Raw genomic sequence first — 17,581 nt, 5'->3', positions numbered from 1 at the left:
CTACGAACTGCACCTAACATACACGTTGCCCAATACACAGACATGTACGACCAAAATACCACTCAGTTTCGCGAATGCATGATGTTAATTCCTGGGACTTAAGTCTCTTAAGACGATGCTTGGTAGCAAAGATTTTATACATTTTCGACTTTCTCTGCAACAATTTGTGGAGTAACGTGAACATCGTAAATTAGACCATGAAGCAAGGTCCAGACGTGTTCATTAAAATTCCCAACCATCATTCATCCCCTTTGCTCATCATTCATGTACCCTGACGAAACGAGACGTGCAACACCGTGCACAACAAACACGCATGGAGCATCCCCTGCGCTGGTTCCCGGCGAATATCCGAGTGCATCGCGCAAACGTGGACGGTACACAAGTGCGTGTACAGTGCGTCTGCGTAGTTGAAGAGCCGGCTGGTTGCACACCGACTCACGCACCGATACACACCGAGGTCTGGTCTCGGTGCTGGGTAAAGCGGAATACCGCGACGTAGAGCAAGTACCGTCGCACTGCTCATGCTCAGTAAGATTCCTAGAGCCCGGAGAGACAAGGCTCGCCCGTGGAATAATTGATCCAATCGAAACTCGTCTCGCTCCCGCCACGTTTTGTGCACTGACGCGACGCTCTTTATGTAAGCTGGCCGCGAGTTACCCGACAACGAGTGCGTGTTCGGTATCGCGTTCCTGCGTTAACCACCCGTGTCCACGGCGACGAATCCATTCCGGGAACACAGGAGGCACCTTCGATCGACCGAAGATAGCGTCCACCAACAAGTGTCCCGGATAAACGATCCTGCCTTGGCACGAGCCAACCTGTTTACCATACCTCCGGAGCCTCACGCGTCCACTTTTCCTCCGGGGTTCTATTTCAAGGCCAATTTCCCAGAACTGGGACCTTTGACAGGACTCGAGCCTGTTGATATTCTACTCGATGAATGGGGCTCCTATGTGGATCCACCCTCACTCGGAGTTGACAGGATGGGGATAGTTAATCCTCGGCTAGGATAATAGCGAAGAGAGACGCAGGGGTTGAAACGGATCGAGTGATCCTGACAGGACGATGACCGTGCTCGACAGCGAGGGTGTGGCTCGACACCGACGCCCACGAAGAAGGAAGAGCCGCTGATATAGCATGGTCCCTGCTATCGCAAAATAGCGAGGTGGAAGACACACAGCGAGGAGCCGAAGGTGTGTGAACCGCCGCGCGGCGCTGTCGTCGTCGTTTGGCTTGCCACCGCGGTTGCACCGACGCCGTCGTCGCCGCCGACGCCACCACCACCGGCACCACGGTGCCCACCGTCACCCCTCTCGCTGCCCACAGTAGGTTTACGTTTCTGACAGTGGCCCGAGCGAGCGGTGACAGCCGAGGAGGCAGTTGCGAGTGCGCCGTCGTGCCGTGCGTATCGTGCTTGCGTGTCGTTGCTCGTCGATCCACATACCGCGTGGTCGGCCAACTGTCAAACCTGACCACTTATCGGTCAGTTCTGAATCCGACTATCGACGATAATCTCGCGTTCCCGTCAAGTGTTCCCTGCATTCGCATGCGATTTATTTCAAAACGTCTTTTAAAACGTTGTCTATCTGCGTGTGCTTCGATGAAGTAAAATGTGCATTGTTTCCGGAGCGCCGAGGATATCGTATCGCGTACTTCACACCGCGATCGGCGCGTACACGTAAAACAAGTTCGAGAAGGGGATTTAACCTGTCGAAAAATGACCGAGCTGGCGAAGGAAGCTTTTGCCTCGCGCAATTACCGTCTCGCTGTAGAGATGTACGAACGCAACCTAAAACAGCAAACCCCGACGTTCGAGGTGCTCGTCGGATACGGGGATTCTTTGGCGAAGTGCGGTCGCATCAGGGAATCCATCGGTGTTTACGCGAGGTGTTTGGCCGTGGGCTCCATTCCGCCCGAGAGGCTGAAACACCTGGCCAACGCTCTTCTGGACGAGCTGTCCGGAGCCGCGAACACCGGTAGCTCCAGAAGGAAGATCGAAACGTCGTTCGCGTGCCCTTTCTGCGAGGGCACCCTGTGCCAACCGGTGACCACCAACTGCGGCCACATTTACTGCAAGAATTGCGTGGAACCGGGCAAGAACTGTCGCGTGTGCGGGCAAAAAATCGGCAGCGTGGGTGAGACGAACGTGCTCGTGCAGAGACTCGTGGAAAAGTGGTGGCCACGCGAGGCGGAAGCCAGCAGAGCCAGACACGAGGGTGATATCCTGATGAAGGAGGGACACCTGGCTCAAGCTCTGGAGAGGTACAATCTCGCCGTTCATCTTGGTGAGTTTCTACAATTTTCATGAAACGGTTTCACGTGGATCGAGAATCGAATTAAGGTTCAGGCGAAGATTGCCTCGCGACGTGTGTTAAATTTTGATGTCGGTTTCGTTGTGAGGGTGTGAGAGCAGGATCGTACCTTTTGTCCTTTTGTTCGCCTATTTATGCAACGACGTTTCAAATCGTTCGTTTCACGCGCAGAAAAGTTTATTCGAGCTACTAAATTCTCACCAGGGATTACAAAGTGGTTACATAAAGATCATTACGAAACAGCGAATCCGGATAACGTTACGAACCGCAGAAGATTGAATTAATTTGCACGTACCAATTTCGAAGATAACGAGGCCTGGAAATACGGACGATTAGGTTTCGATGATTTTCGAAAGATCGAGCTCGATAGGAGGAATCGGCTGTCAATGAACCGAAGTAGTCGCGTGATCTTTCAGACGCTCTCAGCGTAAATAAGCTGTGCATTTCATGAATGATATTCTGTTCGAACGCGAGTATTTACTACGCGTTCAATCTACGAACGATGTCGTTCGCGTTATCTGTCGGTCAGAGTGACTTTTTTACGACAGAAAACGCGTTTCACGGTTTTATAAACAACGCTGTAAATCATATGCAACTTGGTCCTCGTCTCGTGAAGAAAAAGCATCCCGCGATTTTTCTTTGTCCCGATTCAATTTCTGACGCATAAATCATTTTCTTTTTTTAAATTTCAACGCAAGTTTCGGAGAACTTACGACAGATTCAAGAAATTGAGCTGATGAACTTGTTCAGGGTTATTTTTTAATTTTGGAGATTTGTTTTTATGCTGAAATTATGATGATGAAGAAAACAGTAAACAAATGTTTGTGTAAAGTTACTTATGTTATATATTTATATAGGGAAAAGTGACATAATATTGTGAATTTGTTGTATTTTCAAACTGAACAGTTGCGATTATATAAAATTATAAAAAAGGAATGCAATTACGTGAAAGGAATGGTTTCGATAATTTTACTGATTATGAAATATGCAGTTCATTTCTATTCGAACTATAAAAAATTTGTTATGTATTAGTTACAGTTTGTTTCTAATGCTGTGCAACAAGGTATTAATATTTTTACAAATTCTATTATTTGTATAAATTTTTGTTTTACAAGTCTTGTTAATAAATTTTAATAGGTCAGATTAAAATGATTGTATAACATATATTAAATGTATTAAACATTCTGCTTGAAAAAACTTGTGAACAAAATCAACAAAACAAAATGGCAGTATATTTATTAGAGTATTAAAAATACAAACGAATGTATTAGTTTTTTATTGATGTTCACATATTCTTTATTTTGTGTTATTTAATAGGAGTATATTAATGTTGCACTGTTTTAATTTAATGGCCATATCAAATTTAGGATGATTATATAATATTTTAACGAAGTCATCTGCAATTTTTAATCGCGGATGACATCATTTCTAAATCGATCAAAATGTATATAAAATTTGTTAGGTTTCAATCAGTTACATCAATTTATTACATTAAATTGCATTGAGCTAAAGGAATTTCAATTTAATTAAAAAATAAAGTGTAATTTTTTTATTACTCAAAAACAACTTTGATACTGATTAAAAAAATAAGAAAATTAAAGGACAAATTTATGAAAGTATGCAATCTTCATTAATATAAATAAATTCTGTATTGACATGATTCATCAGTAAAATATTCCAGGCGTTCCTTTCGTGTCACCTCTTCTTAAAACTTGATTCTACCTCCCAAGATATGTGCTTCTGAAGTCAAGAAATAAAATCTTCATTAACAATAATATTTTCATTTTAAAATTCTATATTTTCAATACAGAGTAATTTCACATATAGCAACATAATTTTACATATATTTCACATATGTAACATAAAAAAAAATTGAGTCTAAAAATATATACGATAAAAAAATTGATAAACACTAGTACTTGTTCCAAATTTTAATTCAAAATGTGTTGCAAACCTTAATGTGTTTTACAGTACATTAAAAATATATCAATACATTTCATAAGCTTCAATATAACAAAATTTTAAATGGTCGCACAATGCAAATTAGAGTAAAAATAAAAAAGAATAGAAAATTATAAATCTTATGGTGTACTATGGTATAGTTCATAATAGCGTTCCCCGTAAGAAGAAGATTCCCGTTTCTATATCCACCATAGGTGGATTTTAATCGCTCCGGTTTGAGCTCTGGTTGATGACCCCGTTGCAGCCGCAGCATAAACTCCTTTGTTCACTTTCCTAAACGTCGAAACGTCCGTTGGATATGTTTCTATTTTTTAATCCATGACGCTATCGCCATGATTACATCTCCATTTTATGACTATCGTCTCCTCGTAAACACAGCTTGATCCGAGAAATTTTATCGTTAATAAGCGCATAAATTCCATTGTGAAATACTCGGTTCTGTTCCATTGCACGTTGCCGAAAATACTTTTCATCATTTATTATTACGAATAAGAGTAAATAAATTACATACTATGTAACTCCAGATTATACGGGCTATGCAGGGTGGTTTGAAGGTGACAGAGATTTGAAACTTGTATTTTCGATATAAATAGAAAAATGGAGGAATTAGTGTAGAGTTAATGTGAAGGTGAACGAAAAATATGAGGTGTAATTCTTGAAATTTCCTAAGTTCCAAATTTTTCAGTTCAAAATTTTACAAATTCCAAATTTTCCAATTTCCAAAATTTACAATTCCAAGTTTCCCAATTTCTAAATTTTCCAATTCCCAAATTTCCCAATTCCAAGTTTCCCAATTCCCACGTTTCCCAATTACTACGTTTCCCAATTCCCAAATTTTCCAATTCCCACATTTCCCAATTACCACGTTTCCCAATTACCACGTTTCCCAATTCCCACGTTTCCCAATTCCCACGTTTCCCAATTCCCACGTTTCCCAATTCCCACGTTTCCCAATTCCCACGTTTCCCAATTCCCACGTTTCCCAATTCCCAAATTTTTCAGTTTCCAAATTTCCCAATTCCCACATTTCCCAATTCCCACGTTTCCCAATTCCCACGTTTCCCAATTCCCACGTTTCCCAATTCCCACGTTTCCCAATTCCCACGTTTCCCAATTACCACGTTTCCCAATTCCCAAATTTTCCAATTCCCAAATTTCCCAATTCCCAAATTTCCCAATTCCAAATTTTCCAATTTCTAAATTGCCCAATTCCCAAATTTCTCAATTCAAAATTTCCCAATTCCCAAATATCCCAATTCCAAATTTCCCAATTCTCAAATATCCCAATTCCAAATTTCCCAATTCTCAAATTTTCCATTTCCAAATTCCCAAATTTCCCAAATCCCAAATTCACAATTTCCCCAAATTTCCAAGTCTGCAACTTCTCATATATGCAAAACTCCACATCTACAAATCCCCAAACCCCTAAATCTCCAAGCTCTCCCCAAAATTACATATCTAACTCCAAAATCCTCAAATTCCTATACTCCCACTTCTTCAAACTGTAAACCTCGCAAACCTCCATCCCAGCTGAAAATTCTAGAAATCAAAATTGAACAATTTAAAGCCTCCGCATATAAGTTAATCCCCTAAGCCATTTTCCTACTGTAAAACAAATTATTCGTGTACACGAAATTGTCTGCAGTTTCTTGCCTGTCAAACAATGCAACGTCGGTTCCGCTTGTCGGGTATGGCACGTGTCGTTTCGGTTTCACGCGTGTATAAGACGTGTTAAGTTTTCCTAAGCGAAAACACGGTCCGCCAGAATGCGAGGCGGAGGATCTTTGTGTTCGCGGTACATGCAGCAACGTGTCCCACCGAATGGCCCGACGTTAGGAATAATCTGGTCTCTCGGCACTCCCGTCTCTCCCTTTCTCTCCTTTTTCCTTCGACCTGTCTCTCTCTCCCTCTTTCTTGGAGAACGTTATATAAGAACAGCCTCAGACTGGCCGTGAACTTAGCGACGTCGTCGTCTTCGCGTTCGAACGTAGCCGCCTCCCTTTCCACGCGAGAGCCCGTTCGCTGCACTCGGCATGCAACAACGAAGAGGGAGAAGGAATGCGATCGATTCAGTTATTCTTTCTACTGGGATCGAGAGAATTTACCTGCTGGCTACAGACTCGCTTTATGCCTCGTGAGTAGCCGGTTAGAGTCCCCTTCGAATCTTTGTGACGAGAAAATCGCGTTTGGCGAACTCTTGGTGTGCATGACCTCGTTGACGTGGATTCCAATCAAATTTTATACGATTACGTAGATGAGCAGAAGCTTTGGAAAATTATGGTAGGCAATTTTGAGAAATTGAAATATTTTGGAAAGAATTTTATTGAGGTGATTTTATGGTACGGAGCTTCTACTTCAAATTAGTAGTTAGGTGGCATGGATTCAAATCAAATTTTACACGATTGCATAGATGAGCAGAAGTAGTGGCTTTGGAAAATTATGGTAGGCAATTTTGGGAAATTGAAATATTTGGGAAAGAATTTTATTGAGGTGATTTTATGGTACGGAGCTTCTACTTTAAATTAATAGTTAGGTGGCATGGATTCCAATCAAATTTTACACGATTGCATAGATGAGCAGAAGTAGTGGCTTTGGAAAATTATGGTAGGCAATTTTGGGAAATTGAAATATTTGGGAAAGAATTTTATTGAGGTGATTTTATGGTATGGAGCTTCTACTTCAAATTAATAGTTAGGTGATATGGATTTGAATCAAATTTCATATGATTAGATAGCTGAGCAGAAGTAGTAGCTTTGGAAAATTAAGGTTTGCAATCTTGGGAAATATAGGAAATATTTGGGAAAGAATTTTGTTAGGCGATCTTGTGGTACATTCAATCTTCTATAAATCAAATTTTACGCGAGTGTAAAATTATCTAAAGTTAGGTTGAAGTAGATGTTTGTTAGGGTTAAGAATAAAAGATGTAATTACAATCGTGTTAAGATTCTCGATCTTTGATCTCGCTTTTGGGAAGTTTTTAGGGATTTAGGTATTTGGAAATTTGGGTGATTGGCAAGTTGAAGGTGTGGATAGGTATTTAAAAATGTGGAAATTTGAGATATTTGAAAGTATTTCAGAATTTCTTTTGGAGACTTGGAAATTGCCACACTTGAGAATTATGGAATTTAGGAATTTAAGAAAATTTGGAGTTAGGGAATTTCTGGATTTGAGAAATTTTGGAACTATAAAATTGCGAAAGTAAATTCTTTAGAGACTGAGAAATTTCTGAATTTTGAGAATAGGAAATTAAAAAATTATGGAGTTCTCGAAGAAATTGAGAATCTAAGAATTGGAAATCCTAAAATTCTAAAATTGGAAAATTGGAAAATTGAAAAATCCTAAAATTCTAAAATTAGAAAATTGGAAAAAGGGAAAATTGGAAAATTGAAAAATTGGAAAAAGGAAAATTGAAAAATCCTAAAATTCTAAAATTTAAAAATTTTTAAATGAGAAAATTGGGAAATTGAAAAATTGAAAAATTGAAAAATTGAACAATTGAACAATTGAAAAATTGGTAAATTGAAAAATTTCATAATCCAAATATTCTAAAATTAAAAAATGATGTAATGAACAAATTTTCAAATTCCAAAATCGAATCTGAAACTCGCAAAATCGTTACAAACGCAAAGATATTTTCATAAGTGACGAACATACGCGAATCGTTGCAGTATGCCTTATTATTATCGATTGCAACGGAATGCGTAGTTTAATCGTTCGCGTCTTATTTTTATACGTGGCGATTATACCGGGACCTTCTCCATAAAACGTAATCTACGATGACGAAGATAACGAGGACGATCCCAACAAGGACGATTAGTCATGAGCACGGATTACGTGTTATCGCGGCTACGCGTCATTGTTCTTGGTAATCATTTACCAATCATATCAGAAACACTCGTGGGACATCACCGTGAGAAACCGCGAGACCTCGTGTCTCAATATTTCTCTCCTGCAAAATAAAATTAACATCTTATCGCTTTTCTGTATTTATGTAGGTGGACGTCGCGAAAGAAAAGTTTCGTAAATTTATCGGAGCTTCAAACTAAACATAAAATGAAACACGATTCGTAGTATATCTCCACGTCCTTTCATTCTTAAACTTCATTCACGAATTTGTGTCTATTTTTTTCTTCACCGTCGCACGTCTTTTCAATCACTCAATTCTACTCGCTTGTTAGCTAATCGTAAATTTCATAGTCATTCTTAATGAGCTTCATTCATACCGCACATTTCACACCTCTGCACAGTTCATTTCCTGTGTTTATGAATTTATGGATGTCGAAAGCTATTGTGTTCTCTTCTACTCGATTGTCTCAACAAACGTTTCGAAATATTCACGCAAAATATTTACCATGAGATATGTAGCGAAATAAATTGGTTCTAGATCGATACAGATCCGTGGTTCATTGTGCACGTATTATTTTAAGTGGTGTGTCAAGCTAGAAACACGCGCTGCTCTATAAAAGGAGCTTTTCGAGCGTCGAACACGCTGAGCATGTAGTATAACGCTTTTAATTTATTCCTATGACACAGGACGCTAATGGTCAAGTAAAATAATGTATCGGCGTTTGCTTCAAAGCTTAGATTGGTGTTTTTGATACGGAAATGTAAGAGTTTGGAATTTTGTGTAGTTTGGAACGGGTGGAGATTAGCAATCTTTATCGCTGGATCAAGTATATGAGTACTGATGTTGCTTCAAGAAGATGGAATAATTTATTAATCTGTTGCTATGTGAATGATATATTATTAGATATGTACCTTTAGGTAATGGATAACTTTAGATAAAAATACGTGAATGGAGAGGTTTTTAGTAATTGCATATGTATACCTTTTATTTTAGGGAATATAAGATGAAAACTTCTAAATTCTCAAACTCTTAAATTTTCAAGCTTTAAAATTCTTAAATTTTCAAATTAACAAGTTCTTAAATTTTTAAGTCTTCAAATTACCAAATTTTCAAATTGACAAGTTCTTAAATTTTTAAGTGTTCAAATTACTAACTTTTCAAATTGTGAAGTTCATAATTTCTCAAATTCTTAGAGAGTCAAATCGTCGAATTCTTAACTTGTCAGAATGCATTAAATTGTCACAATAATTGTCTCAAATCTTCAAAGATCAAACTGTTAAATTCTCAACTTTTCTCTCAATTCCTCAACATCTCAACACAAAAAATTCTCAAAACTTCACATCCTCTATCCCACATTCTATAATCTCAAAGTTCCAAAATTCGTCATTTGATCAAGACCTTCAAAAGGATTTGAGACCATCAAAAATCATCACACAAAAAATAAAACTATTCCGATATTCCTCCACCTACATCAATTACAAACTTCGCAAATAAACCACCGCAGCACAAAGCTTTCTTGTATACTCCGATCCGATCCGATCAAAGTAAAATCGAACAATCCACATATGTGTAGCTACCGTACGCATACTGTACGCATATATGTATACGTAACATCACAGAGTTTAGTCCGAGCAGTGTCTATAGGGGAAATTAAAGTCGGTGTAACTGGCTTAAAGGCCAGGTGGACGGTGCAGGTGCAACCAAGCAAATAAGCGATCGGACTACGTGTTTGCAGATGGCTCATGCTCCAACTACGCGATTCGTTTTTGCTTCTTTAAATTTAGTTTCTGCGTCGCCCGGCGCTTACGTAATTTTGATATTCCCGACTGCATCCGATACGGAGAATCCAGTATGGCGATGCGACGTATGCGACCCGAAATTAATTAATTCAGAACTTATGCAAGAGTTTTTGTCTTGTAATACGGTTTTGAGGATCGAGGTGATTGCGGTCGGAATGTGTGTATACGTTTTTGGTATATTGCTCAGTGGACTTATATGGTGGAGCTGTGAGTCGTTTCACGGTGACATAGGAAGACTTTTCAAATGACTCATGAAGATTATTGTTATAAACGGAAAAGCTGACAAGTTTTTTTGTTAACTATAAAATAATGTAACTTATTAAGTATAATATAATAATAATATAATGTAACATATAACATAATAACATATAGCATAATATAACATATACCATATAACATAAGATAAATATAATATAATTAATAAATATGACATGATTGTAGTAGAGCCTTGTAAGTGATCCACATATTGTTTATAAGCACTGTATTGTATTATAGAATGTCTGATGTTTTATTTGTGAAAAGACACTGTGCATGGTTGCATCGTAGTTTTGTAACGACTAATAAAAATTGTCAAATATAAGTCTTATATAATATAATATATAATTATGAATATCTCCAAATTATCGGTATATGGTATGGTGTATAACCTAACCTAACCTAACCACATTAGTAAGTGGTTTTACCATATCTCTTATTTCAAGTGACTGACTTAGTGACCCACGAGGTAGCATTAAAGACATCATGTATTAAATGCATCGCTGGTATATAGGATAGCACTGTTGGTGTATAGTGATGTACATTATTGATGAGGAGGATAGCACTGTTGGTGTATAATGTATATTATTGATGAGTTGGATACCGTTGGTGTAATGTATGCTGATAGTATAAAGGAGTCTTTAGGGAGAAAACCTAATATTCATGTTAATATTCTATATTCAACCAACTGACAATTTCAGCTATACTTTGTTACAACCTTAATAATTCAAAGAAATAGTTCTAACATAATTTATCTATAAACTTGAAGTTATTCTAACGTACATACAGATATTCTAATATAATAATAATTTTGCCCACTAAATATATTATGAAATATCTCTTTTTTACTAAAAATATTGTCTCTATTTTTCAATGCCAGCATAGATTTTAATTCTTCGAGCGTCACTCCGATTACCTGCGAAAGCATTGATCGAACAAAAGAACACGCTTCAACGGAATTTCAAGGCAAATTAATACCGAAAAACATTTCCCGAGGCTGCCATTGTCTTCCAAGTATTTTCGAATCACAGTATCTCGTTTCTGCAAAGTTTGCTATAATTATCGTTCGAGTGCCAGCTGTACTTTATATAGAATGTGCCCGTGGCGCGGTAAGTTCGATGACAGAAGCTAGAAACGAGGGAAACCATGTAATATCTATAATATCAAAAATAAATAATATTTTGTTTCACTGTAATTATTATACAGTAACATTAATCATGGAAACTGTGTATTTGAAAAAAAAAAACAAATGAAACATATTCGAAAAATAAATATAGAAACAAAAATAAAGAATATTAGAAACAACAGACTTATTAATCTTCTTTCATTAAAGAAATTCTTTCATGTCATGTCACTACTCTGTAAAATAAAATAAAAACAAATATTATATCTTCACGTGTAATATTAACATATCAATTAATTTCAAACTTCAGTCAGTATATTAAACAATTTTAACGTTTTGGAAGAAACGTTTTATTTTGTCAAATAAAATAAAAACAAATATTAGATTTGTGTAACATTAACATTCCAATTAACTTTAAATTGCATTCAGTATATTAAACAACTTTTGAAAGAACGTATATATCTTGAACAATTCCATTTAATACTTCCTCCATTTTGCATATTCTATCGCTCATAATAAAACGATTCGAAGATACGAAAGAAATAAAAACTAAACAACCATTAATAATAATAAATATGTCGAATTAAAATCTAATCGTCGACGTTACAATCGAACAAAGTTAAAAAGGAAATTAACGCAGATATCATCGCATGCTTACATAATAATATAGATTATAAGTTTTTTTGTGAACTCAGTTAATTACATCGTTTGCTGATAAATGATTAAACAGAAGCTTACTCTGTGTACATAATTTGTTGTGCTTAGAATGTGTTGGTGCAATTACAGAAAGATTACTGGTATAAAATGTGATATAATCGACAACTTCAACGATAAAATACCTGTGGATTTGAAATTATTGGATCTACTTTAAGAAATCTCGAAAGGACGCATAAGTCCACTTGAAAGCGTGTTGATACACTTAATTATTTTAGGAAACTTATCTTGACACCTCGTTGCTGTTATACAACTGTTCACCTTTCGTTCCCGACGTTTTCTCGGACAACTCCGTGTTCCATTTCGAGCAGATCTACTTTTTACTGTTTCGAACGACTTGTCTGTTCATTTTTTTTATGGGTGACAAATTGTTTATTCATTGTGGTGTTACTGTATTTTTAGTATCGCTTTTATTTTATTGTAATATTCCTACCATTTAGAAAATAAATTTTGTAGCAAATAAATTATATTAGTAGACGAAATACATTTATTTATCTCTAAATTAATAATCAAATATTAAGACAATTTTATATCTGCTTACATTCTACATACACTGACAACAATTTTAACTACTATAAAAATTATTACAATAAATCAATTACAACAGTTATAACAGTTTTTTATTTTTTATTTAATTTTAAATGATGAACCTATTCATCACTGATAAACCATCAAATCGCACAAACAATCCGAACCTTTTTTAGAATACCAAGAAAGCTTAACGATGTCCTAGAGGTACTAATTCATCAGAATCACGTTAGGTAATAGTATCGACCGTTTTCGCTTCGTTTATCGTGCGTTCACTTTCCATCTCGTTCCCTCCATTTCCCCTCTCTTATCAATAAAGATAAATGTTACAGGATTTCTACGCTGCTCCCACGGACTTTGTTACACACAAAGTAAATACAAGCACGTTCGCTATTGTTCGCGAAACTGCTCGTCTGATAGCTTTCTATCTGAACGAGATGCGAGTTTTGATCCGCGTAAATTGTATTCATTGTTCGCATCCACGTCGGAAATAACGCGTTCAGCAGAAATCTATTTTTGCTGTAATCTTTCTTCGGTCATTGATAGAATTTCCGAGAAGGATGCCGGTGAATAACTGCGTCAACGATTTGTTCCGAGATATGTGCCTTTAGTTATGTGATCGCAATTGATGGTCTTCGAAGAATGAGACAATTTTTAGGTTAGAAAAATAACCAACAAATAGGTGTTCAGATTTTTGTATTCTAACTTTGTATTCTTTAATTTATATCAAATTTTATTTTACAAAATTGTTAACTATGTATAAAATGTAGTATCATGTCTATGTTCACGTAATGCAACAGAGATTTGGATCGTCGTGTATACACGTCCATCACACCAGTTTAGTTTTGAATTAACATATACATCACCCACAGTAAAATAGAATTTTAAATGGACGTATATGTATGTACATTGGTTGCAAGTAACTGGTTGATACTACAGTTTGTTTTATAAAGTTGAATCGACGTGTATAGATATCCATTGCAGCAAACTAGTTTAGAATCCACATATGTACACGTCCATCACACTAGACTAGTTTTGAATCGACGTATATACGCATCCACCTCAACAAAATAGAATTTTAAATGGACTTATATGCATATACATTGATTGCAAGTAACTGGTTGATACAACAATCTGTTTTATAAAATTGAATCGACGTGTGTAGACATACATTGCAGCACATTAGTTTTGGATCAACCTGTACACACGTTCAACGCACCCGAATAGAATTTTGCATGGACGTGTATATACATAGACCACAATTAGCAGGTTGATACAACAATCTAATTTATAAAGTTACATCAACGTGTATGGACGTTCACCGCAGCAGTTCTGGATCAACGTGTGCACACATTTAACGCACCAGAATAGAATTTTGCATGGACGTGTATATACGTTGGCCGCAATTAACTGGTTGGTACAACGTTCTGGTTTATAAAGTTGTCAGTGAAAGGGTTAATATACGAGAGAGGAGGTTGTCGCGAAATTCGCGAGGCCCCGTTTTCATTGGTGGTAGCTCGGCCTCCGGTTGATCGTGGCCCTGACACGGTGTCGTTCTCGTTGCTCTCTTTGCGAATCACTTGAACACCACGGATGCGTCCTTGGTCCGTGGCGGTCTTTAGAATTCGCGGCCACGTCCTCCCGTCGCCGCCTTTCCGACCGAGATAAAGGTAAGAAGGAGCAAAGCGTGCCGAATTTGGCAGCAGTCCATATACGTGGACGACGAACTCTCGAAGGCCGTGCGCGAGAAACTCCCGATGGATTTGTTTCCACTTTTCCAACTGCGAGGAACCACCGGAGTTAAGTTCCCGGAACAGGAAATTACATTATCATCGCGAAGACACTTGTTTTCCCGACAAACGTGGCTGCCTCTCGACCTGACCCAGCTTCCGCAGACTGAAACGCAAGCTTCTGAAACTGTATACTCATCTCTGTGCGGTGTCGGATTTATCCGCTGATTTTCTTGCGTGTCATCTCTCTGGATACGCGTGGGGAAAGTTCCTTGGTAATTAGAGCGAAGGAACACCCGGTTGAATGAGATCCGACCGCGACAATCGTCGAAGACATTAGGCTATGATATCGGATACATTGTTGGTTAGCGAAAGTTTATGTGGAGGAGTAACATATTTTCTTTGTATTTTAGAAATACATATTTACAGTACTTTACAATACAAAATACTTCACGTATCATGGAGTATCTTGGAAACTGGAAGTCCCAGCTTTTTGATAACAGACTCCACACACAAAAATGTTAAATTAACATGAGACTTTAACTCCTATTTAATTATATTTATAACTCTTATTATAGCACTGATGTATCTCACATTTTCCCTTATTTTTGCGTACGAAATATATTGATAAAGATTGATGATCAAAAACTGGGACATGTAAGTGAAGTTTGGTAAAAAAATATTGGGACACATTGTATGCAATATGTACAATAATTTCTAAGGAAGGTAGCTGACGTATACAATTCGCGTTTCAACAAATACGCCGTCGATTCGCAATCGCACGAAAATATCCCCCGAATATATGAAAAGAGTGAGTGGTTTCTTCACAGACCGTGTTTTCGTGGTACACGCATATTCGAGCATGAAAATACGATCTGACTCATTTGGTTTTCCTAATGAGATTTTCACGATACGACGAATACTTATGTAACTTTATCGTCGTGTTCTTCGATTTGCTTATATATTACTGCTTTACTCGTCAACAAGCTTTAGCGTATTTCATATGTAAGTACGTTCATACGTGTTCAAATTAACAATTTTGTCTGAAATATTTTATACGAAACAGTTAATAATGTTTAAATATTTGTAAGTATTTTGTACGAAGCAGTTAAAAATATTTAAATATAAATATTTGCATGAATGTACTCGTGTGTGGGCATCATGTGTGGGAATCATGTATGAAACAGTCAACAAATATAATATTAAGAATTTATTTGATGAATACACATATTGTATGCATCAACACAAGACAGTTAAAAATATTGAAATATATAAATATTTGCATGAACGTACTCATGTGTGGGCATCATGTGTGGGCATCATGTACGAAACAGTAAAAATATATAATATTAAGAGTTTATTTGTTGAATACACATATTGTATGCACAAACACGACAGTTAAAAATATTGAAATATATAAATATTTGCATGAACGTACTCATGTGTGGGCATCGTGTGTGGGTATCATGTGTGGAACAGATGAACTTTTACTTTTTGACATGTTTAATATTTAAAACAGTAATGAACAGCAAAGAATACAATTAGGAAGATATAGGAAGACCTTTAATAGGCCTGGGAGTTTGCATATGTGAATATGTGAGGATATTTATACAAATACTGCAACAAAATGTACCTGTCATGAATTACATATGAGGACGTATTAAACTAAGGACATGTCTGAATATTTAATCATAACTAAATATCTACTGAACTGAATACATATGTAACAATAGTAGCTAAATATGTATTGAACTAAAGACAACTAAATATTAAACAATCGTAGCTAAATATACAGTTGACCCAAAGACACATATCAAACAATCACAGCCGAAATGTATGAAACCAAGGACCTAAATCTTCCACAATCAGAACTAACGCAAACTAAGAACATAATTAAAGTCTTAATAACAATTTGGCAGCAATATTCGCGATCTCTAAGCTGATACACATGTTCGGAGTAACTAGAATAAAACGAAGGGGAAGTACAAGTTAATAGCAGAAAATCAGATGAGACATCGATGTTGAAGCTTCAGGTGGGCCACATTTCACCACCTGCTAGTCGAAACCGTGGCGACCACTTCTCTGAGTCATTTTATTTTCTTAATAAATTCGTCACGTCGCCACAAATAGCGTTATATAAAGCCGTGTGCGATGTTTTAGCGCGTGGATCGTGCGCCGATGTGTCTTATGCATTATTCCTGTCGGCCAATTTTCAAATCACGTGCGCGTACAATCGTCGGGCAGCTTGATCATAAGTAGGTACGAATGTGCTTGGACAGTTTTAAACAGTTTACGAGTATCACGATTCTAAACAGAGAAACTGTGTACCTACTTATTGTACTGGCATATGTATTCAAATTTGTACAGTGTATCTAAATATTAAATATGTTTCAAATCTCAACATGGTTTGGTTATTTGCAGATTTCAGAATTTGATGCGTTGGATCTATATGGAAATTTCAGAATTTGTTATGTAGGGTAGGGTTTAGGGATTATGGTGGATTATAGTGGAGTTTTGGGAATATAGAAATTTGGGAACATAGGAATTTGGGATATAGAAATATTGGAAGCTGAGGATTTGGGGATTTGTTAATAGGAAGACGCATAGATTTGATGATAGAGGTATTTGGATGGAGGAGGTATCTTCGGAAGATAGAGGAGAGACGTTTTTGATTAGGCTTATTATTGTAGGGATTTAGAAACATACCAATTTGGGAATCTAGGGATTTGCTAATCTAGAAATGTAAGAATTTAGGGATTTGAGAATTTAGAAATTTGGGAATCTGGGGATTTGGGAATCCAAAAATATGAGAATTTAGAAATTTAGAAATCTAGGGACTTGGGAATCCAAAAATATGAGAATCTAAGGATTTGAGAATCTAGAAATTTGGAAATCTAGGAATTTGAGAATCTAGAAATTTGGAAATCTAGGGATTTAACAATCTAGAAATTTGAGAATCTAGGGATTTGAGAAACTAGACATTTGGGAATCTAGGAAATTTTAGAATTTAGGGATTTGGTAATCTAGGAATTTCAGAATCTAGGAATTTCAGAATCTAGAAATGTAATAATCTAGAGATTTGAGAATCTAGAAACTTGGGAATCTAGGGATTTGAGAATCTAGAAACTTGGAAATCTAGGGATTTGAGAATCTGGGGACGCGAGGATCTATTAATACAAAAATTCAGAAGTATAAAAATATAAGTATTCGAGAATCAAACATACTGAGATCTGAGATCTAGGGATTTGAGAGTCTAGAAATTCGGGAATCTAGTAACTTTCGAATCTGGGAACATGATGACGGCCAAATGT

At 36.9% G+C, this 17,581-nt stretch overlaps 1 protein-coding gene across 2 annotated transcripts in view; it reads left to right on the top strand.

Moving 5' to 3' along the window:
* The first annotated feature begins 553 nt into the window (after window positions 1–553).
* Window positions 554–17,581, top strand: part of LOC100882143 (LON peptidase N-terminal domain and RING finger protein 3) — a 90,051-nt gene continuing 73,023 nt past the window's right edge. Inside the window, exon 1 of one of the 2 annotated variants that reach the window (XM_012283824.2) lies at window positions 554–2,285. In XM_012283824.2, coding sequence (XP_012139214.2) covers window positions 1,718–2,285 — 568 coding nt within the window. In that variant the 5' untranslated portion in view covers window positions 554–1,717. The remainder of the gene's footprint in view (window positions 2,286–17,581) is intronic. The other variant, XM_012283825.2, reaches the window with a different exon arrangement.

This window comes from Megachile rotundata, chromosome 5 (assembly GCF_050947335.1).
Source record: "Megachile rotundata isolate GNS110a chromosome 5, iyMegRotu1, whole genome shotgun sequence".
NCBI lineage: Eukaryota > Metazoa > Arthropoda > Insecta > Hymenoptera > Megachilidae > Megachile > Megachile rotundata.
The sequence above is the reverse complement of the archived record's forward strand: the minus strand, read 5'-3'. Positions and strand labels throughout refer to the sequence as shown.